Here is a 25470-nt window from a genome sequence, read left to right as displayed (position 1 = left end):
CACTAATTGCAAATAAAGAATTCATAAAAGAAATTATTAGATAGTCAAGAAAGAGAAATATAGAAGTTAGTACATCTGTAAACTACGAGAAAATTCATATTCAATTTTTTACAATATTTATGTCAATATCTCGCAAGTAAGGCGATTTTCTTTTCTATTTTTGAAAGACGAAATACAGAAAGATAAATCACCAGCATTATCTAATTAATAGTATTTGTACCAGTCATTTACAGTGAATCCTTGATCTAAGAAAATCCCTCGGGTCGTAAGTGATAAACGTAAATAATAAAGTAAATTATATCGTGTTAAGTGTCATTTCAAGTTGGTGAAAGTGCCACAAAAACATAATGAAAAATAAAGATGTGTGTTTCGTAATTGAATTAATGAAATTTGATATAATTAGACTGCGGATTTTATGCATTTATGACAAAAATGGATGAGTGTAACTTCAAACAATAAAGAAATTACAAGAATGTAAGAGTATCAATACATTTCTTACAGCTTAATAAAACCACTAAAGAGAGAAATAAATTCCTACATGGTTCCTATGTCTTGCAATTCGTGCATGCAAATTTTTTATCTTGCATAAGTTCCGCAGTCTAGAAATAAATAATTTACACTGCTCGGCGACTGAGGCAGTTCCGCAGTGGAGGGGATATTCGTTTTCCGTAGATCCTATAGTTTCCGTTTTCTTAGATCAAGTCTTTACCGTATATCGTTCTCTTGATTACAGAAAATGAGGAAAAATATATGCATAGAACACTAGTAATTATGATTACATGTTTTGTACTTCGTTTTCCTAAAATATGAATAAATAATCGCATTTCCAATGGGAAAAATCGTATCAATTCTTCAAACGTGACATAAACCGAATTGAATGATTTATTTTTCCATAAACTGTACTTAAACATGGAATCAATAAAAATCAGAGGAAAGTATACAAATGTACTAGTCTCGCTGGTACTGTACAGAATCACCTTAAACGCAAAACAAGCGTTGTAAATCAGCGCATTAAACTCGAATAAAAGGTCCAGCATTAGTGACGGCTGCGCTGCCTCAGTTGCATTTCTTTCGCCTCATAATGAAATGTCTCTCCATAAATCGTACTCGTGCTACAATAGGTGATCACGTGAAACTTCAATTAATTTACATAGATGGTGCATCATTATGCTTTATTTATACCGCAGTAATAGCGTATTTGTGTACAGGTGAATTGCACGATGACTACATAGCTTGTAATACGATTAATGAAACAACTAATAACAATAATCTTTCAGTAGGAGTAACATGATCTACAGTGAATAACATTAATGATGAATAACAATAATATAATATACTAGAATGTATTAGAACATACTAGAATATGTTAGAACATACTAGAAAATGCTAGAATATACTACTATAAACTAGAATACCATTCTAGAATATACGGAATCTATTAAAATTCACTAGAATATACTTACACACTCTACTAAAATAAATAATAAAATCAAATTTATCGTCCGAATCGAAGTGAAACTCAAACAGGCGTGTTCGAACGACAGGCAATATCTGTACAGTGTCCTTAATTGATACTTAGTAAACGAAAACTTCTTGCTACAATTAATTTCCCGCGAAGACGTTTCGGAGCATCAATTCTCTGTTCTCAACATCGTTCAGCGCGGAGAATAAACGTTCCGCCGATAAGCCATCCATTTCCCAAGGTTCCCGCGTGCTCCTGTTCTAATTATATCTGACTGAAAGTTAAATTGAACCGTGAAGTTTTTTGCGGCGAAAAATTACAGGCTCAACATTCGGGGCCTGGATAATTGAGTTCGATAGCGGTCAGCGGCGCGGTGGCGAACGAAGATTATTGCGGATCAGTTAAATGTTTTCACGTCGAGAGCTTTGTCGAAAGTTTTTTTCTCTCCTCCCTCTTTCTCCGCCCCTATTCCCGACGAAACGCGATTTTGCCGCGATTCGATGTAATACGAAATTCGGACAGACAAAGCGCGTCCGAAAAGAGGGGTAGATGTTCTCGATAATTCCTTGTTGGATTTACCAAAGCGTAGAAACATAAATTTTATCTCTGTTCCGCCACGTTTTATCCAATAAATACTGAATTCGTTTTTTATAAAATTATTCGAGCGTAATGCTCTGGAAGGTTATAAGGATTTATTCTCGTTCGTATATGTACGCCCCCTCTTGCTTATTATATTTTTGGTCGGCTTTGTTTTTACATTTCATAATGTACGTTATTGACGTTCCGTTATTTTATCCCGACGGCTCAACGAAACGAATCACGTCCGGTATTAATTGCATTTCCGATCTATTTCACATGCAGCAGCTATAATTACTTTTAATGCTAATAATTATATTGATTGTCAAATGTGTCATCGTATACTCATAAACCGAGTACGTTAGTTCATTGTTAATTGCATTTTGATCTGGCAACTGTCTTATATGCTTCTATTTGACGTGAAATATAAAAACAAAATGGAATTCGAGGATAGATTCTATTAGGTGTACCGAAAAGGTTTTAGTCTTTTCCGCAATTTTCAAATTGGTTATTTGAACATATCGATAACACACAAATAATTGCACAATAAAAGCAACGTAATCGTTCTTCCTTTTTTAGTGTATTATACACATCACTATTATTATCAGGAATTGTTTATATTATAAATATATATATATGTTTTTTTTCTTATTCTACATGATGGTTTTTGCAAAGCATATTTTACAAAAAGCCATCTTGGAACACCTACTTTGGGTATAGATGATGTCCCACTTGACAATTGACAATTAACTTTCTGCCCGCATTGAAATGTGGTGTAAATTACATTTGATGACGATTATATTAAACTCCGTGCTTAATTTTACGTTTTAATTCGCGAATGCTCAACTCCAATTAACGTAAAATAATGATCCTGCAATTACCGTGTAGGAGTGATGTAGAATACATAATTAAATAAACAACTGAATATTGAATTCGATAAAAAGTACACCCACGTACTACATCTGATTTAAATGACTGCGTCAAATTCTAATTTCTACTAAAGCCCATATAACATTTCTTAAATTGGCGTGCGTGCAAAATATTCGATATTTCTTGACATGAAAGTAAATCGAACATTCATTGTGCATTCGCGATCAGCTTTATACATTATCCTTTACTTCAAGGAAACACAACAGTTTTGGGCACAACCTGTATATGTTTAAATTCATGAAAAGTTGATATGCATCAATTTAGAAAAATAAAATATGTATTGCAATGAATCGATTATTCTTAAAATATTTTCTTAATTATTCTTAAATATTGAAATATTCATAGAGATAGCAATTTCTTATAATTAGACTGCGGATCTTTGCGCGTTTATAGCAAAATTGAGTGGATGAAATTCAAAATGGTTGGAAAATTAAAAATATTGAAGATATCAATTTATGATTTGTCCTCTATTAAAATCATTGAGGGATGAAATAGCATTCAGTTTAGTTTCTATTTCTTGCAATCCGCAGTCTACTTATAATTATAAAAGGAGGTACTATTGCAATAAGTTTAAAGCTAGTTTTTTATTGATTCAAGTACATAAAAATTCTGATTTGCTTACAGGTCTCATGGATCAGACAACGAGACTTGCACATACTCACCGTAGGAATCCTAACATATACAAACGACCAGCGTTTCCAGTCGTTGCACAGCGATGGAACTGACGAATGGACCTTGAAGATCACTTCACCACAGGTTCGAGATAGTGGAATCTATGAGTGTCAAGTTTCCACCGAACCGAAAATTAGCCAGGCTTTTAACTTGAGCGTCGTAGGTTAGTAAACTCGATGCTAATATTTACATTTGCGTTAACGAAAACCCTCATTCGCATACCAGTTATGTCTCGATACACAGTAATGTCTTTATCGTCACAAAAAGGCTGTACACGCAGGACGCAAAAAATATCCCCCACACTGTAATAATCTGATCTCGGCTCGGGTATATCGGTGTGAACCACTACTAATGCGACGCGGAGAGTCGCAGTCGTCAATATTGTATTCCTGGCATTTTTCTGATTAAAAGAAGACCAAACACGATATAATTTCAACTGTATTCAGTGGTTTAATTGACGATGAACGTTTCGGGCGCAAGGAAGGACAGCGTATGGGAAAGAAAGAGACGCGGAGAGTCGCAGTCGCCGGCACAGTTCAAAGGCCCGAGCGTGGTCTTGCTTTACACGCGCTGTCCTTCTCTACGTTCGGCTCGGCCTTTGAAGCTCAAAAATACAGCTACCCGTCTACAATCAAGGCAACCGTGCTCCCCGAGGCTTTTGTGTCGGTAGAAACATTACTGTAAACTGTTCAAAACTGTTCAAAAAGTTCCAGGACAATCTCGTTTACAAGAAACCGTGCAATGCTATATCTCTTATTTTTATTCTATGTAGTTACTACACCTGTTTAGAACATATTTGCGTTGCCAACTTCAGATCAGTCGAATGGTTTATAAACAGCAACTGATTTTGTCAATTGAGGGTCGAACGAGCGACGAATTTCATAATGTTGAAATTCATTAAGCAACGTATCTGCATGCTTGTTCGCAAGAGTTTTGAGTTTTAAAAACTCAACGAATCTCATTCCTCAGGGCTCAGGCACCGTATTCGCCCGATCAAGCTCCCTGCCATTTTTTTCTTTTTTCGCGGTTAAAACAGCCGCTAGGGGGACGTCGATTTCAATCGATCGAGGAGATAAAACAAAGTTCGCTGAAAGAATTAAATGTCATCACAGAAATTGAATTTTTGGGATGTTTTGAACAGTGGAAAAAACGTTGGCAAAAATGTATTGTTAGTAATGTGGATTATTTTGATGGTGACAAAATGGAAATTGGTAAATAAGTGAATAGTACGTGTATTGTTTGACTTGTCCTGGAACTCTTTTTGAACAGGGTGGTACATATATGGATATGACGACTCACGTTAATATTTGGACACTTTCAAAAGGACGATAACTTTTATTACGGGGCGAGATACTCTTCTCTAGTATCATGTGTGTCTTCACTGACCCGTATAATTTTTGTAACATCACGTGACACATCTATGAAAAATTCATTGGTGTTTTAATCTGCAGTCCCATACTGTAAAGTTGCGGCGCTTTTTAGCGTCGTTCACTTTTTAAACTTTATTCTGCTCGCCACTGTGTATGCGACGCGTGTAGTTAAGCTGAATTCTTAATAACCATTAAACCAGGCGGTTGGTTAGCCATTAAACCGTTGTACAGTGCCTCGAGTGAGGGGATCTAGAGACCAGAATAAAATTTCCTGGTTTTATGACTGATTAATACGTATTCTAACGAAATGAAGCAATTCGCGTGCTCTTTTTTAAGTTATTTATATAATTATGATTTTTCAAGGTGCTAATAAGTGGTATTATTTAATACGTTGCGTGCCGAGACAACATCCTGTAAAATCGTACAAAATAAAAGTTTAGTTAACTCGTATGTCAACAATCAAAATTTTTTACGATATTAATTAATGTCGTACCTTATATGTAGTTTCAATAGATACATATCTTTATGTCTCAAATATAAATTAATCAGTGATCATCCAAGAATATAAAAATGTACAATCATTTTGCTATTTATCAACAAATGTATTAACGAAGTTATATATTTTTTTATAGATTTTATGCATTAATTTATATCCTTTATGCACTAATTGTGCCTGTGTAGCAGTTGTGTTGCAGGAAACGTTTAAATGATGGTTTGCTACCAATTCTGAAGTTTCAACAGTAACCATTAAAATACGACACAGTAAAAAATATTGTAATGTTGTTTTAAATGCGACAAAATCATTAAGGGATGAAATCAAATTTTATTTTACTTCTGCAACGCCGAACACTTTATTTTGCATAAATATATCCGCAGTCTAGTAACCATATACCGAAGTTAAATAAGTCAATCAAACCTTCGGTGGAATTTTGTCCGTTGCGCGTGAAAACACAAACGCGAATCGCTTTGAGTGATTACGTTTCTTTGTAATCCGTCAGTCGAGCGAAACCATAAATTTGTTTCAGTCCACGATTCATTAGATTTACTAACTCATTATTGCATTACGGTCGATTGCGCTTCGAGGAATCCGAAGCATCTGCATTCATTCGAGAAATGTATTGATCTAATGCCGGGTCCATTATGCTTGCAGTGTCGAAGGCAAAGATCAACGGCAATTCAGAGCTGTACATCAAAAGCGGAAGCGACATCAATCTAACCTGCGTCGTACTGCAGACACCTGAGCCGCCGTCCTTCATTTACTGGTAAGTTTAATTGGACTTTCCCGAATTCAATTTACGTTCAGACATAAATGCCGAATTCGCACGCTTACTGCGCGACACGGCCGAACTTTACCAATGAAGTTCTCCATGAATCATCGAGACGGTCCTCCATAGGTCTCGATTACAGGCTGAAGTGAACGCGTAACACGATGCTGATAGGCGGACGGAAAATCGGAATTGCTTTTCTTTCTCTGTGCCCACCGTGCGCGCTAATTGAACGCTTCGATGATCAAACTGCAAATAGTTGGTAATTTCCTAGGGAATTCTCGGTTGAAGGTGATTAAAGCCTGACGCGGCGGGAGATCGCAATGAAGAAACTGCTCTACCGATCTAATACGCTGCCGTGCATAACTATAACACCACTGAAAATTTCCAACAGTTTTCTACATTTATACAAAATAGTATTCAAATATTGAACAGAAATTTTATAATGGAAAAAGAGTAACATATAAGAATAAATATTTTTATTTATTTTATTTATTAAATTTTTATTTTTTCTTGTTTTAAATTTTTTATGTGAAAATACATAATGAAAACCTGTTTATTTCGTAACTAAAATTCAAGTGTTGTAATAGAAAATTTGTAATTCACATTAATTAACATTGTGTTATTCAATTGAGCTGTGTATTTTGTTAATTTTATTAGAATGAATAAATAATAATAAGTAAAGTCAAAAATACTGTGTTAAGCACAACATTATGTCAACAAATTGAAGTGAACCTATCATTATTTCGGTCACTGTATATGTATATTCTTCTTCAGAAAATGACAGCAGGTACTGAAATAAATTCAAAGAGATGCTATATGATATTATTTCGATTTTGATAAAGGTAAATTGTTAGCTTATGTTTACATCCTGCATCGGTCGACGGTCAATAGCCAGCAGCCGCTGCTGAGCACCGTCGCGCGTCGGTTGCGTCCATATCAAATTACTGCAATTATGATAGTATAAACAGATTGAGGACTGTTGTCGATGCCATAAATTATCAATTATAATTGTCACCCACTAGTTAAATAAGTTTTCATCGTTTTACGTGTCCTCCATCATTGAAAATACACATTTGTATTGATCCTATATTGACTTGCATTCGAGCGGAATTTACTACTGACTTGACTGTATGATAGGTATCCATCACCCTGTAGAAGAACTAATTATACCCTCTGTGTAACAGTTGGAGACGTTTGAATTTATTAAACGGGCACACAACACACTCAAAAGATTAAACAAAACAGTCACACTAAAAGAAAAGAAGAACTGAAGTAGTACACTAACAGAGCTAAATGTGTTCGCTTTCAGGTACAAAGGTGATCACGTAATAAATTACAGTCAAAGAGGAGGGATCAGCGTGGTTACCGAAAAGCAAACGCGAACGTCACGCCTCTTGATCTCCAGAGCGTTACCTGCTGATTCTGGAAATTACACATGTGCCCCGTCTTCGGCCGAGTCAGCCAGTGTCCTAGTCCACGTACTCAATGGTGGGTGAGTTAGAATAATAAAAGTTTGGAAAAGAAAACATTTCACTGCACGTGTGTCTTACCATGATTACGAAATAAGATTGTTGAAAAATTTTAGATACCTAATCAGTAACAATAGTTTCCATACACCTGTTAAAACCTGTCGTTATTGGCCCAGCTAAAAAAGTTGTAAAAATCAATTTTTACTATTGGTTTTCTCAATTCCGACCAAATGGATTTTTTCGACATATTTTTTGGACGTTATTTACTAAACTAATTCTTCTAGCCTTACAGAGAAGTTGAAGTCGTTTAGACCATTCATAAAAAAGTTATTCTGATTTAAAGTGTGTGTGATCAGTTTTGCTCCTAACTTATATTTATTTTTCGCATGATAATTGAAATTCCTATTTATCTGCACAAGCGGATTTATGAAAGAATAGAACAATTTTTGTTCATGTGTGGTTTCAAATTCAATTTCTGATAAGATACGAATCGTCGTGCAACATATAACAATTATTCTGATTATAATATACATATAATATACATGAAAATTTAACTTGAATAAAGTATTCAAGTTTGCTTCAGAGCCTACTAACTGAACTTAATACTAATTAAGTAAATAAGCAGATCATAATTAATTGGCAGGAGAAGGAATTTAATAGAAAGATTAAAATATTATAAAATATATAGAATAAAGAGATTTTATAAAGGACTATCACGTTTGAACTCCGAAGATGAAGGTCAAACATAAATTTCGTTTGTCAGGAGAATGCAGGATTTGGCAGAAAAGCTAAGATCTGTATATCAGTAGAAAGTGTCCTTCTACAGCTAACACCTAATCAAGTGATACAATAAATAAGAGTGAGTCATTGAAAATTTCATGATCAAACCATCATGATGTTCTTTGTGCTACAAAATTCAAGAAGGTATTCTTGCGATCACACTTAGGTGAGACACCTTGCATAAAGGTCCCAAATTCCTAAAGAATACATGAAGATTCATTAATGGGGTAGACTCTCGTTTCCAGGATTGCAAGGGTTCAAAGATGGGGTTTTTCAGTAGTCGAAAGCGCTAGATAAAAGATCAATCTAGGCTGCAATCGCCTTCAAAAGTCCTATTTTTACGTTTACGTAATTTGCATTATTCGGCAGCGCAATTTGCATTATTCGAAAGGATAAAGCTGTGCATGTAGCTATTTTCATAAAGCTGTGAGAGCTATATACTGCCGAATAATGCAAATTGCGCCTTGTAAACGTAAAACTGGGACTTTTGAGGGCGATTACGGTCCAGATTGATCTTTTATCTAGCGCTTTTGACTACTGAAAAACCCCAACTTTGCAATATCGAGAAATGAGAAGGCGCATCTCACTCCCTTGAAATCCTACAAACGAGTCTACCCCCCTTTAACCCCTTGCCTTACGATATCGTATCTGACTCGTGATGAATTTTCTGAACAGCTTCTGATAATAATGTATGTTAATAATGTTCTTTAAACCGAAATAAAATTCTATTTTGATTTTGTTAATGTAAGTACAGCTATTGGAGAACATGTAGGCATACAATAGATATAGATTTTCTTCTTTTTTAGGAAATTAGGATCTCTACAAGAAAGTTTTAATCACTGAAACCGTAAAATAAATCGTAGGGCAAGGGGTTAAAAAGACAATTGATGTAGCGATTGCCTAATTAGGGCTAAAAGCGTCTAAACATCTCCACGAATAATATGTTGACGGAGGAACGCGCGTTGTTCAGAATACCTTGAAGAGAACGCTGCGAAAGAAGGACTTGTGTGGAGAATGCGAGGGTGGGACTTTACGAACGCCATAAATCCGAAGAATGACAAACGTGGTAGGTCGAAGTGTAGATAAACTAAACGGCGAAGGTCATAAAAGGGAGGTCGAATGCAGGCGCTGGTGTCATCAGCTTCTGGCGTCATGCGCGTTGCATAGCAGGCAATAAACACTGTGCCGTTGCCGTATGTCGCTTAAAATGAGAAAGCTCACAGCGAAGGGCTACTTCGTTATTCCTCTAAAACAGTCCGGTATGTAGAAATATTTCAGTCCCCGAGGAAAAAATTTAAATATTCTACTACTATGACACATTGTCGTCACGTTACGGACTGTTCGTGTTAAGTCCGTTTTAACTACATTCTTTATTTGAAGATGAATATATGCATCTATTTATTCAATATGGCTCATTTCACCACTGCGAGAATGTCACTTATTTTTTATATTTCACGCGCAGTAGACCTGGAGCAATATGGGTTTATTTTGATCTCGTGATTCTTTTGAGCAAGGGCTAGAAATAGAAAATTATTTTCTGTCTTAACACATTACCGACTGGGAATTATTTCATAATTTTGAAAAATCTATGGTATATGGCTAAACAATTTCTAATGGAACCTTCAATAGGAACAACAATTTTCATTGTCAACTAACAAGTCAGCTTCAATAACGTCATCTAATAGTTTTATTTAAGATTGCAATGTAAATGAAAATTTCTATGCTTCCTTTTGGTACAGCACAATTATTGAAAATCCAATTATAGTAAATCCTCTATAAACGCAAAAAAATATCCTCTCCACTGTAGTAATCTGATCTCGGGTATATCAGTGTGAACCACTACTAATGCGACGCGGAGAGTCGCAATCGTCGGCACAGTTCAAAGGCCCGTGCGTCCCACAATGGGCAGAAACCGATCTTTTTGGACAAAAATCTGCCGACAACTCAGTTTTTCGTCGTTTCAATTGGAATTTTTTTTAAAATGTTCGTCAAGGACTATCCTTGATGACGTGCTGCGCGAAAATCTTTAACTGGTCACAATTAAGAATCCTTATGTACAAAGCCCAATAACTCCGATACTTCATCCGCCCATACCATAAATTTTAAGCACAATTAAATTTTAAGAACACTCTTACAGAGGTAAATATTTTCTATTTTCAATTATCATCAAACTTACAATTAGTATTGTTGAATGTATATTCTGAAAACATAAAATTCTATTTAATCAATGCTTGAAAGTTGCACAAAGGCAACGGCGAAACGCAGTTCTACTTATTACATACTGCATTCCCTACTTTTTCTCACCGACGTCCGTGGAATCCAACAAATTTGCAAACGTATTGCTCGAGATAGAATCACGAGATATAAATGTATACGAAGATTTATTGCGCACGTTCACTTACGCCGTGTAGCACGCGGAAAACACGCACGAAGAACTTGTAAAAATCTCTTTAGCTACACGTGAATAATACACGCGTGACGCCACTGGATTATGTTAAGAGACTAGTAAGGCAAATTTCTTCACAAAAACGTCAACGCTTATTTCTTCGAGGATTAATGAGAAGGGTATTGAATAAATATTTAAAGCCTTAAGAACCTGTTTACGTGTTCAATGAATTTTTTAACAACAGCAAGTAACTCAATAAGTGCAGACGACCATGCAACCCTCGTTTTGTAATTTACTTCACGTACTCCTATACACAGCTACTTTCACACGAAATACGTGTATCGAATGCACCTGTAAGCGAGGAAATTCCAAAGTTCATTTTATTGCTTCTTTTTGCAACTCTACGCTCCCCTTTAATCGTGCAAAAATGTAGCACACTCTTATGTTGTAACTATGAAGTGATTTATTTAAGTTGTTCACTATATTTATTTGCCGTATATGTGAATATGTAAACGTTATTCCGTTATATTATTTTTGTGTTAATGTTATCCTTATTTATCACTAGACTGCGGTTTTGATGCATTTATGGCAAAAATGAACATGCACAATTTAAAGCAGTAGACAGGTTAAAAATATTTAAGGACGTCAATGTATCAGTTTTAGCTGAATAAAATAATTAAGAGAAGAATACAAATTTTATTTGGCTCCTGTGTCCTGCAATCGATGCGGACGTTCTTTATTTAGCATAAATAAGTCTATTTATCAGTGAACGTTTTCATCAAACAGTGAATTATTAACACAATATGCGAACCCGATAAGTAAATCGGATAGTTTCAATTGTGCACATCATTTACGTTGCATAAGCAAGCGGTACGAATTGCGCGTACTTCCGTTCGCTGGCACAATCAGGGGAAAAAAAGGAAGGATGAAATAAGTTCGCGGGCTACATCTGTCTCGTTATTCGAGCTGTCAAAAGCCGGAATATATCAGTCAAGATATTACCTCATGCAAATTCCTCCAGGTGCTCTTGGAAGAGCCTATGGCTGCAAATACACGTTGTTTCTCGTAGTATGTAGTGTGCCAACCTGAAGAATGAATACTGAAACACGCAAACGTATGAGATACGAGCATCAGGCACTGCTATTCCGGAAGGATTGCGTGTGACATTGCAAAGGTATAATATCTTTCCTTGCTTTTCAGTTTCGCTTTCGACTTCCTTCTACCACAGTGAAGCGATTAATGGCGTTAAATAGTGCGCAGATCACGTGCTTTCTCTTCATCAACAACAGCTCTGTCAAACGTACTGGGTGATCCTGAATTTATCGCGAAACTACCCTTCGAGATTCACAAAGCATTACAATTTTGGGGAATTCAAACTTACAATTTATTTTCAACTGGCTATTGAAGAAGACATTTTTTGTAAAAGAACATTCGCATTAAATATCTACGGAAATTCTAGTTTCACAGCTTTGACATTGATGACCCAAATTCGTTAGAACAGTGCTTCCCAAACCGTGCGCCGCGAAATAATTAAAATTATACAAAAAATGAGTAACATATGAAATAATATTCTCAATATAAATCATGAAAATAATTAGCTAATAAAATACGTATATATTGTATGCAAAAGTAGAATCTCCAAGCTTTAAAATGAGTCAAGTTTATTCCATCACAATTGTTTTTATTTTACGTCAGAAATTTTATGTTCGAATACTTTTTGGATCCACTGTGTATCATGTTAATTACCTAATTCTTCTGAATTCCATTATGTTGACGACGAACGTGCACAGTGCAATTATATTAGTTTAAGATCAGATAATATAAATAATGTGTGATACAATGCTATTAAATCAGTTCGCTCATGTGAAAGATTCTTTTCAACGTGTTATCACGATTACCTCCGCACACCCTCTTTTCGTTAATATGTTTCGCATTAAACCGCAGCGTGAACGATTTGTTGACGTATCTCAGATTGCAGGTAATTGACCCACAAAAAATCTTGATTATTAGCACGCAAGCAGCCGCACTACTTTCTGGTTTACACTACTGACGCAGGAAGAAGCTGAATTTATCGACGCCTACAAAATTTGCAATTAAATCGAAAAAACTTTCTCAATAATACGTTATTACATATAATCGCTTTATTTATAAATCCTTACGTAATCCTCGGATTTATTGTTCAAATGTCCAGCTGCATCGATTGATATATTAAAAAATACCTCATTCCATTAAAAAAAATGAAGTTGACCTTCATATGTCCTTTACGCGTCCATCTGTAAAAAAATAAATACACTACATAATGTACCCCTTCAGACCATGCAACTTCTGTATACAAAATTTTTTCGTGCAACGCATACTTTGGAAGTTATTATAGGTGTGCAAGTTGTGTGGACCACCCTGTATATATGTATAACTTACAAGTTATTTGAGATCGTCACGTTACGAGACTCACCCTGTGCATACAAGCAGAAACGTCCACAGAGGTTTCAGAAATAAATAAAGAAAAGAAGATATTGCAAACGGTAAACGTTGAATAGTAGATAGTTGGGACAAGATTGTTTCCGTGTGGTACATGGTGTAGTATGTAACGGCCGCGAGCTAGAACGTGTAAATTACAGGAAACTCAGCGTGTAGGTAGACCATGGTACGCTAGACGAAGGTAGGAATAGCTGTAGGTACACAATGGCGTCCGCGTAAGAACGTAATATCTCTCTTTGCATTTCAACTTCGACTCTCCCCGGGAAGATTTCCTATCGGTATAATACCCGGGATAATGTCGGAGAGGGGATTAAAATGCACGATAGTGTGCAGACGGTACGATCATGGTAGCTCGCGAGCTGGAATTATAGTTATAAGTTTTCCGGAATCTCGTCGCGTGTATGTCTGTGTAATTGGTTTGTACTAGGGCAATTTCATTACAAGTCTGTTTAAGCATTAATTGACAATTTCAATCTTCTGAATTGGATTCTCGAAGCATAGAAAAAGATCGTCTCTTACTCTCGGAATTGTATTTGCAATATTCCAGGGAAAACTTGTCAATAGTACAAACTGAAATTACTTAACGTACCACCTGAAATTCAAGAAGATCGTAACTTTTTCAAAAATGAATACCTCCAACTTGTAAACTACAGTCATTTTTATTTGTATATTTTTAAAGAAAATTTAAAATATATGTTTTGTACATTTATGTCAGTTATACTTGTCAAAAACGCTTAAAACCGTTCAACTTTAAACACGCATAACTTTTGAACCAGTGAATTGCTAACGTTACAACTTGGATTTTTTGCATCCTCTCGTAAAAATCTACGGGATTATATAAAAAAGTGCAAAATTTTTGGACCCGTACGCTAAGTTTAAAATACATTTAGATTAACTTTTCACTATCTTCAACTGTTTGTAACACGTGGCAACGTCACCAAATTTCCATAAAAGTTTCAGGATATACACAACTGACATAAGTCCATGAAACGTATTTCTTAACATCGATAACCCATAAAACTTTTTTTATACATCATGTAGTACACTTACCCTTGTAAATTCCCAAAGAAATTCGAGTCACTTAAATTAAGAGATTAGACAATATCTCAAGGTTTTATAAAATATTTGATTTAATCACTAGACTGCGGATTTTATGCATTTATGACAAAAATGGGCACGCACCATTTTTAAAGCAGTGGACATGTTAAAAATATTTAAGGACACCGAGGTATTAGTTTTAGCATAATACGATAATTAAGAGAAGAATAGAAATTCTATTCGGTTTCTGTATCTTGCAATCAATGCGAACATTTTTTATTTTGCATGAAGATCCTCAGTCTATTAATCACAATATGAATTAACATGATATATGTAGAAGAAACGCATAAATGATATCAAAGATTTAGTTTCAGTAGATTTGGTACCATAGTACATAAAATCATACTGCTTATTATACAATGCATAAAAGTGATATTGATCCTATCAGATATATTTTATTTAATTTAGAGAGCATAAGACAAATACACTGCTACGAAAATACGATTGTATTATTTAGGGAGAGGCAGACTGTAGATACTATATGTATTCATCTCTAAATACCATACATAATAAATAATAACGTATTAATTCGCAGAATACGATTTAAACGATCAATACACGTTTGGCAACTTTCCCCTACAGAATTTATGAAGGATTTAAAACTGCAGATTTATGGAGAATTTAACCTTTAACATGTAAATTTTTGCTGAGACATTTTCATCAAATTTCATATGGTTCGACATGAAATTTAATAAAAATATGTATGATAACCATCAGAAAAATTACAAAGTAAAGTCTCTGAGTAGTGATTGGTTAAGAGGCAATGCCATTTTACTAAAGATTATTGTATAGGATTGTTATAATATCCCTTACGGTTATTATACGTTTTATAATTGAGCTTTTGATCACTCAGATTTGAATGTGTTGATTAATGTGCTCGAAAATTCCCTCTTTTCATTAAACGATGTAATTACTGAACAATTGTGTCTTTGTTCTCAATGGAGACTGCCATTTCATGGGCACCGCAATTGGCTAATCGTTCGTCTTTATAATATTCACAAATGTATGAAGTCCAATAACACGCTAAATTTAAGAATTATATACTTTAATATAATATTAAGGTAATTTTTATACAGTATCAGTATTGATATGTATACAACTATAAAGCTATATGTATTATTGTATAAATGAAAGATTCATGAACCAATGTTTCCTCTGTTGAAGAACTTGAATTTTTAAGAATAAATTATGAAACCAATTAAATGTCCATTACAAAATTTATATTTATTTTATACTCTGCATATCTGCAAACTTCATAAACGCATAAAATCTACAATTTAGTTAGATTAAAATACGTAATGTATACGAAGCAAATTTTATTTACTTCAATTTTTGTAAATCAGCTGTTAATATTTTTTTATTATTTTTAAATACTGTAAATCGATTATTTTCTTTCTATCTGTGTTGTGAGATGTGTCTCTTTAAAATGTGATGTTATAAATGAGGTATAATTGGCTGGTACTTTTTTGTTTGCTTCAGTTTTTGTAAATTAGCTGTAAATACTTTTTTATTATTTTTAGGTATTGTGAATCGATTGATTTCTTCTTGTTCTTATTACGATATGTATTTTTTTTAAATGTGACGTTAAGAATGAAGTATAATTTGTTGGGTAATGCAAAAATAGGTGGTATATTATCAAAGAATCTTTTATGCAATTATTTCTGAGAAGCTTACGAGGGTGAAATGAAATGTAGAAGTTCGAACAGAATTTCGTTGGGAACGAAAAGTGCTGTTCATTTCGATCCACGAATTCTCCTTGTTCTTTATGACCGGCAACAACTGAGAAGTAAGAAGCTGCAAATTAGATCTCCAACTCGGATGAGTTGAGATGCACAAACAGGAAGCCCGAAATTTGGATCTCCGTCAGCATATTTGCTAAGGCCACTGCGTCTGCTGCAACGTGGGTTTATAATACGTCGATTGGTGCACTGGACAGCCAGCGGAGTACATAGCTAGCAGACGCACGTGAACAACAGAGTTTGACGGTCATAAACAAATGCGACTTATTAATTCTGCTTGCGGTATCTGCCTTCATACCGAAGCTGACACTGCAGCAGATGAGTGCATCATGAACCTAACAACGACAGTTATCGAAGAGGATCCAATTTTTTGGACACTAATAAATGTTACTTGTAACCAAAAACTATAAAAATCGATATTTTCTAATCATTTTGTTCTCCGAATTTTTTTCTTTATATTTTGTGTAGATTATCTCAAATTTCAATAATAATCAACTTTTTATTAATGATTTTTATCGTAGAAAATTTTAGAATAACTGTTATTTTTGGTCTTTGGTTGTCGATTCTAAAAAATATTCCAGAGAAAAGTTAAACGATATCAGGGGGTATCATACACTACCCAATATACATAGATATCTTTTATTTAACGTGGACGCGTAGAGGACATATGAAGGTATATGAAGGTCAACCTTGTTTTTTTTAAATAGAATCCTATATTTTGAATACACTGCTCGATGCTACTCGTTATTCCCCATACAAAAGCACTAAATCATGTATGGAAAAGAATCATTAATTTAGAAGATACTTTGGTTTTATCCCTGTACACTCCATTGTCGAGTGTTACTCGACGTCAGAGAAGGAAAAATGTAAATAAAACGGGTTTTGTATGTATTTGGTTCTTACCTTATGTATTTAATTGTTATATTTTTTAGGTAAGGACAAATATAAGTTCCACAAATAGAAATTACAACAAAGTTTGAGAGCTATATTTAATATAATTAATAAGTCTGTAATAAGTAATTAGTTATCTGAAATAAGTAGCAGTCAAGGGACTGTCTTCTGAAGTGAATTCCAAATAAAACACTTCAAATAGTAGGGAGCTGTTGGCAACAAAATCGAAAAATAGGAGTTAGTACTTTTTAAAGTCAATATTCGAAACTACCGAATATATCTCAGTATCGAATATAGACAAAGGGAATGTTCGAATTCTTTCTGGATCCACAGTAACGATAGCAGAAGCTGACGTTAAATCTCCGCAAAAAAAATGATTTCGTAATGGAAGTATCCGGCACAGTGTATCCGCGTGTTCGAATTATAAAAAACATAGCGGGTCAAAGATATTGAAAGAGTGTCAGGAGAATTGAATCCATTTACGTGATGAGAAACGCAGGAAGCCGGAGGCTCAAAGGCTAGAAAATTGAAAAATATCCGAAAAAAGCTCGGCTAAGTTTTACAGTGAAATTTCGCTTCGCAGTTTATTATAACGGGACGACTTGAAAATATAGTCCGCTGCGTAGCAACTTTACATAAAGCAGAAAAATATTCGCGTTTAATAAAAATTATATCGCCGTCGCTGCGACTAGGTTTCCAATTTTTTCGAACTTTTTCCATTATATGTATGTGCAAGAATTATCGCATCATGGGCTCTCGACCGTTGCGGGGTCCGTGATAAATCAGACGCGCCGCGAACACGTATTTTTCACCCGTTCAGGTAGCTTCAACGCAGAAAAATCATTTACTGTTTCACGATCTGTTAAATAGCGCCATTTCAACGGCAGACTCAACGTGAGGAATATAGAATTTCAGTGAAAACAGCGCGCAGCCTGCGGAACGTGCGATTTACATACGTGCATGTGTATTTGGATTGTTGCTATTGCTGTAATATGTATAACGAATTCTCGAAAAATGGTTTTGGTGAAATCGTTCCGGTACACCCCCGTCGGTGATTAAAATCTTGAGAGTTACTCTGGATTTATTAGGTGTATGCAAAAGTCCTTCTCAGTAGTAATTCATGCATAATCGCTAGACTACGGATTTTATGCATTTATGGCCTTAATGGACATGTACTTAAAGCAGATCTTAAGAACAGACTTAAGGACATCAATATATTAGTTTCAGCTGAATAATAAAATTAAAAGAGGAATACAAATTTTATTTGGCTTCTGTGTCCTGCAATCGATGCGGACGTTCTTCATTTTGCATAAAGATCCGCAGTTTAATAATCACTGGTAATTATAACTTAATATTCAAGTTTATATTTATAGTAAAATTGAATAGGTGGAACACAAAGCAGTAAAAACGTAAGAGGAATTAAAAAATACTAAATGCTAAAAATTGAAGAATTAAAAAATTTCTATTCGATTACTGTTGTTATTGAGATAGGCTATATTTATTTTTCCCAACGATCTGCATGTGTCTAAACGGCATGTTGTGTACAAATAAAAGAAAATCGCAAAAAGAACGAAAATGTTTGCATACACCTAGCATCAATCGTTTCGATGGCAACTTTTTAATGAAAATTTTTTTCATAAACGGAAATTAAAAACGCAATTTTTGTCGATCGTATATCTATGCATATACATACAACTATTACCTTCGGTAAAGGCACGATAGCAAAGTTCCTCATCGCGAATGATAAAAGCGAGCAATTTCGAAACGAGGCCACTGTAAATGATTATACCGATGATAGCGTTGCTTAATTTTCCGTAAATTGTATTTTATCGAAGCAGATAAAATCGAATAAAACCTTCGATCGAGCGATACAAGTAATCAGCAGCTATTAAATAACAATTCCCCTCTAGTGATCGAAACAATAATCATACACACCGATGCAGCGTGTAATTAATTGCAAATTTTTTAAAAATATCCGTCGAAGTGAAATACACGGTTTGCGGTGCTCGTGAAATGGTACTGGAATTGTCATGTTATAAAAATTGATGTTTGTGTATAATGAATGTTGTATAATATCTTTGGCTTCTCGGGAACTTGCTGTTTTATCAGGTTAAAGTGAGGATAAGTTGAATTATTATTTAAACTGCTCCTTTTCGTGTTCAATCCATTCGATTATAAATAATACGTCAAGTCGATTGACATTTCGCCAATTTTTCCTTTCAAATCGATATGTTTTAATACTAACAGCTATTTATAATAGCAGTTTATCTATCTGCTAACAACATTAACATATGTATATTAGCTTCGTCATTATTAGACTGCGGATCTTTATGTAAAATACAAATTGTCCAAGTCAATTCTGAGAAACTGAAATTAAATGAAAATGCATTGTCTTTTTAAATCATGTTAAATGTCCTTTGATTCTTCTAACGTCTCTTCAATTTTGCATTCGCGCTATTCATTAATCCGCAGTCTAGTCTATATTATTTATAATACAAATATTTTACTCTTGACTCTAACTGAAGTATATAGCAAAATATTAAAAAACTGAAGATTTATCTTTGTTATTACACTCTATAAAGATACATTTTTCATCGTGGAGGGAGCAAAACAATTTAAAAATCAGCGAACATAATTTCTTTTAATTCTGCAGTTTTCGCGTCCGAGTTTAATACAACGACAGAATGCCTCCGTGCATTTATTATTGTATAAACATGTACGCTGACATGAAAATAATAATGCGCAATTTATCAAGAGAATCGCAGCCAGCCAGTAAATGTCGATACATCTGCGCGAGCTCGGTCAACTTTACAACGATTTGAAACGGTGCCAAATTTTTGTAGGGACCGGTAGGCGATCCACTATAAATTACTCGTGTCTCCCGTTCCGTGTGGATATCAATTATCAGCTACGTGTCCTGAAACACGTTAAAAGTATTAACCATTTGAACCTATCTGCAGCATCGGTACAAAGGACGGGGATTACCAGTTGGTAACGAGGAAATTTGTACATTCGTCATCTAGGACGTAGGTCTGCGCTATCTGGATACAGTATCAAATCGACTAACACAAACGTGCGGGATAAAACGATATTCAAAATGCACAATAGATGTTTCGGAACCCTGTGTCATCTGTTACAAAAGAGTGCTTGTTGATAGCAACGCAATCAAATAGACCTAAATCCCCGTTGGCCACTTTCCGAAAGCAGGATTTCAGTGAAAACTTATTTCCCAGTGACTGTAAAAAGTATTCGTACGCCCTTTAAAATAGAATATCTTTTTTATAATTGTACCAAACGTCTTGATTTTTTATAATCAATTAGATACATTGGTTTACGAAATGATATGCAAAAAAGATTTTCCAAAAATTATAATTTAAGGTTACATGCAAAAATAAAAAAGGCATTTTTTGAAGCTTTTTTTATTTGGGCTCTTAATGAAAATTTAAAATATATGTTTTGTAGATCTATTAGTAGTTGCACACATATTGAAAAATCGAAATTGGTTCACGCAGGAAAAAACGACACGCATCGAAAGATGTACGATTCTGTGAATTTTCAGCAGAAACTGATCAAAAATCGTGTAAAACTACGATTTTCACCATTTTTAACCGCTTGTAGCTCGTGTGTATGTTAATCGATTTCGATGAAATTTTCAGCATGTGTATAACTAACATAGATCTACAAAACATATATTTTTAATTTTCATTAAGGGCCCAAATAAAAAAGTTTTAGAAGGTGCCTTTTTTTATTTTTGCATGTAACCTAGTAAATTACAATTTTTGGAAAATTCTTTTTTTGCATATCATTTCGTAAACCAATGATTCTAATTGATTACAAAAAATCTGGTCGTTTGGTACAATTATAAAAAAGCGATTCTGTTTTTTATACTCACTGTATATGTATGTATAAAGAAAATGTGTTATCTACCTTTTTATCCACAATCACATGTTTTATTAGCTGCAAAATGAATGGAAATGCAAATGAATTGAAACTTTTTGTTATTCCATGTACATGAAGATGTCGTCTTAATTTTTCTTAATTAAATGAATAAAGGGGACTGATATCTTAGTATGTATTTTGAATCAGTATATTTTTCTTTTAAATTAAAACTCGCTAAATGTGAGGCAAACGTTGCCTTAGAGTTGTCTAGGACTAATTCATGCTTGCGTAAAGTTGAATGTAACTGCCTTTCAAAATGTACACACTATATATTATGAAGTTAAATACATTTTTTATAAAAAGTACATTAATAAATTATATGTTATTCTCAGAAAATATGGAAAATGTGAAGCGAACGTTCTGTAAGAGTTGCCTATAATAATTGATTTACTCTCGCAGTCACCGATAATTACGTTTGCTCATTGCTTGGGGGGTGGGGGGTTGGTTAGAATTAATTTCCACGCTCGTAGGAAAACATGTATCAAGTTTATCAGAGTCCTCCACATAAACCACGTAAACTAGAATTTTCTACATACCGGAAATTGTACTCGGCGAGTTCGAAAGCATCTAGATAGGATGGAATAGGGAATTCCCGGTATCGTATCAGCAGACGTGACCTCTTAATACACGAGTAGAAGAAAAGTTCCATAACTAACCGAGACGAAGCTAATACGAAACCATTATCAAAAGTTAACGGTCTTCCATGCCCGTAACTACATGCCTAGATTTATCGTCTTCCATCCTCCTCAGGAAACGAGGGGCTGGAAAACAGTGGAGGAGTTCCCGTTCGAACTCGTTCCTTTACCTGCGCCCACTTCTAGCAATACCTACAGAAAAGATTACACTCGAGACTCGACTCGCCGTTAAGAGAACAGTACTTTTTCGTTTGCACTGTTATTATTAAAAACTTCAGGGTATAAATTCTATCCAATTCGAGTGTCTCTCCAAGCGACCCTCGAGCATTCCAGCCAATGGTACATTAAAGTCCAGCCTGTAATATTGGAAACGCTGGCTCAATTAAAACAAAGCGTCCCGACAATTATGTCCCGAGTACAATATTTTTAAAAAACTACTCCTCGTCCAGACAACCTATACGAGAACAATCTTTCCTTTATTTGAATCCCTTGGTTATTAGCAGCGCTGGGCATTATTCCAAGTAAAACCTGATTTGAATAAGAGCAAGAATTATCGCTCATGCGTTATTCATTTGGGGAGAACATTTATAGCCGAAATTTTTGTTACGAGAGTACATTTCTGTTACTTAAAACCGGCGAATCCTCTAGATACAAATTAACAATGAATTCACGAGTTTTAAAGAAATTCGAATTATTTTGATATGTGAAATAAGAAGTGACAATAGCAATGCATAACGTCCCTTAACTACGAAGGAGATATAACAGAAGAAGATACTTTATTGTGGGTACACACATAAAATTAGACTCGAAAATTGGATCTGTACATGACTTTAAAGTTGTGTGGAGCTATAGAGGTTTCATATCCTTTGACCAAAATATTTAAATACATACAATATTACAATATAGTAGAATATACTGGAATATACTAGAATATAGTAGGATATGCTGGAATGTACTACAATACATATGCTAGAATATAGTAGAATATATACTGCAATATACATATAATATTATACATGATACAGTAGAATATATACTGGAATATATTATACATGATATAGTAGAATGTACTACAATATACTGGAATACAATATAGTAGAATATACTACAATGTACTAGAATATAGTAGAATATACTACATGTAGTAATTGTATAGGAAGAGTAATGAAGATTATTTTGGAGAGTAGAATGTATTTCAGTTGTTTGTAAACAATTAATAATCGCGAGAATATACGAGTTCATCCGTGCACCCAATACACATTACGATGACAGTGCGAAATAAAAGATGCGTTTAGCGACGAAATATGGCACAAATAATTAACAATAATAAACGGCGAGCCCCGGCAGGAACACCTGCAAACAGCCAGAAGTTTTACTTGACCATATCTCTATCTCCTCAGTGTAAGATAACGTTGACCTGGATAAACTTCTGCAAAACTTAGTATACGGCTATAGTTCATATTTAATGCATGTAAAGGACGATGGCCGCATTAAATCGAAAGGACTAATGCTTTCATGATCGAATTATATTTTCCATCGACCTGTCGTTTTCCAGGTCTTTTACACATACTAAATGAAAATCCATTTATGTAGTTTCGATTAATTTGCTTTGCAATTAAATGGTTCATATAATTAAGATATTATGTAACGTTTTTGGGAAAATTAAATTAACGTAATTAGCATGCAATTATATGCGTTTCGGGATAGTTATCGTTCAATACAATTTATTCAGAATTTCAAATTTGTAACATACACACATAATACCTTTGTCCCTTCGAGTTTCATTAGTTTCAACACTTTCAACATGTGTGATCACGTTCAAACAATTGGGACATGTGTCTCAGTGTATAAAGTTCAACTTACCGAAATCGTGCTTCCTTTTTCTACATGACATTTTGCGAAGCATATTTTACAAAAAGGCATCTCGCATCCTATGCAAATTGTTAAAATTCCTATTTTCTTTTCCTTCCACACAGTTGTAGAAAATGGCGATGTCTGCACAATTAATTAGTAAAACTGTTATTTCAACATTTAGCCGCTTACGTTTTATGCTCAAATCGAGACACTTTTGCAATCGTCTATTACATTTCTGGCAAATCGGTTGTTCTTATGGTGACGTGTATAATGCCTTAAGCAGGACGAACATTCCAGATATTTATTAAATTCATTGCACCGCGAACCTGCCTCGTAATTCTTCGAGCCACAAGGAATTTTTCTCCCAGGTGTTTCTCAGCTAAATGGATTGTCTGAATTCATCAGTGGGACTTGCATCTACCGGCTTGGTCCTGCCAAGCCGTTTCAAAAGCCGCTTGACCTGAAAACTTGCTGGCCCAAGCCTTACAGTTTATACCACTGCACCAGCAGGAAAAACAAAGCCATATGGCAAAGCCGCACGACAAAAACCGAGGCGGTGTGAACACGGCTTAAGAATGCATGCAGAGTATTAAGCGGGGGCGGGAGGGAAACGAGTAGTAGATTGCGTGGCTGCGTGAGACAATATAATGGGGCGGCTAAGAGAAGAGCCAGTCAGTCAAACGTCAGACTGCAGAGTGTGATGTACAGGGAGAAAGTTTCAGGTGCATTGAAACCAACGGAAATATTTCACGTTATAATCTTGGGCGACGCGAATACAGTCGAACCTCTGTAATTCCAACCCCTATAATTTTAAACCCCTAGTGTCAGTTTTGGAAGCAAGGCAATCTTGTAATAAAAAAGCAGATATCTTTTTAACGACATTTATATGATCCTCTCTCTTCTAAAGCTAGGCTTCGACTGACTGACGAGGAAACCGTGTTGAAACTTCGCACACTTATAGATTTCGATCTCCTACTTTCGAATATATACCATTTTAGGAGCAGGCGCTTCTACATAAAGAAAAATTTCGTCGTACTTGTAAAAATGTTTATAAAAATCATTCTATACTTACAAAAATACTTATTCTTTATGGGGTAAAATTTTAGCATCTTAACTAACCTATTTCGAAGAGGTATTCCGCAAATACTGCTTGTACCATTAACATTGTCAATGAACAGAAACATGAAACACTTATAAATATAACTCAAAAGAGTAAAACGCAGTTATCATAATTTTTTGGAGTCAAATTCTGAATCATCTAAATTCCTGAGGACGTACGTATATCATTTCCTTTGTTTTTAATCCCTTTTCTACTTTCCATATTTTTAATTCTTCCTTTGTTTACTTTATTTTGAATTCTCGTTTTCTAGCGAAAAGCAAATTTGTGCGAGTGTGAACATATGTAAAGTGTACTTTAATTACTGTACGTTCTACATGTAAACAAAATTACACTGCTACGACTGAGAAATTTTACCCTGAAAACATTGTGTATTCAGGTCGCTGCAAAAAAGTGTGAAGAACAAGCTTTGAAAATAGAGAAGCCATACATACACAAATAAATTCAAGAGCTTTTAACGGAAAGAATAGAAACATTGGGAGTTGTTTAAAATTACTCTTACAATGAGATACGAGTTGTAAATCCGTTCCACGATCCTACAAATCGTAACGCCATGCATTTCTCGGAAGACCTAATTATTTTCCACTGGTAAATTTGCTGCACAACAAATGGCTGGTTTTAAACTGTAAATATTGTTTTGAAAAAACACTACTATAGTCTATAGGTTTATTATACAACCTTTCGACATGAGCAGGTTAATACTTCTTTACAACTAATGTCGAGTTGCTGGATGTATTAAAAAATACATCATTCCATTCAAATTTCCATTCAAATTTCCTGTGAAACATTTTTGCTTGGAAAATACA

The 25470-nt window shown here is 34.7% G+C and overlaps 1 protein-coding gene across 7 annotated transcripts in view; it reads left to right on the top strand.

Annotated features, from left to right (window-relative positions):
- LOC143215610 (opioid-binding protein/cell adhesion molecule homolog) overlaps nucleotides 1-25470 on the top strand; it is a 553686-nt gene that overhangs the window by 449723 nt on the left and 78493 nt on the right. For 6 of the 7 annotated variants that reach the window (XM_076437894.1, XM_076437888.1, XM_076437891.1 and 3 more), the window contains 3 exons: nucleotides 3593-3803; nucleotides 6161-6272; nucleotides 7588-7766. In XM_076437894.1, the coding sequence (XP_076294009.1) occupies nucleotides 3593-3803; nucleotides 6161-6272; nucleotides 7588-7766 (502 nt within the window). Of the gene's footprint in view, nucleotides 1-3592; nucleotides 3804-6160; nucleotides 6273-7587; nucleotides 7771-25470 lie in introns of all 7 variants that reach the window. The other variant, XM_076437893.1, reaches the window with a different exon arrangement.

This window comes from Lasioglossum baleicum, chromosome 14 (genome assembly GCF_051020765.1).
Source record: "Lasioglossum baleicum chromosome 14, iyLasBale1, whole genome shotgun sequence".
In the NCBI taxonomy this organism is placed as follows: Eukaryota; Metazoa; Arthropoda; class Insecta; order Hymenoptera; family Halictidae; genus Lasioglossum; species Lasioglossum baleicum.
The sequence above is the reverse complement of the archived record's forward strand: the minus strand, read 5'-3'. Positions and strand labels throughout refer to the sequence as shown.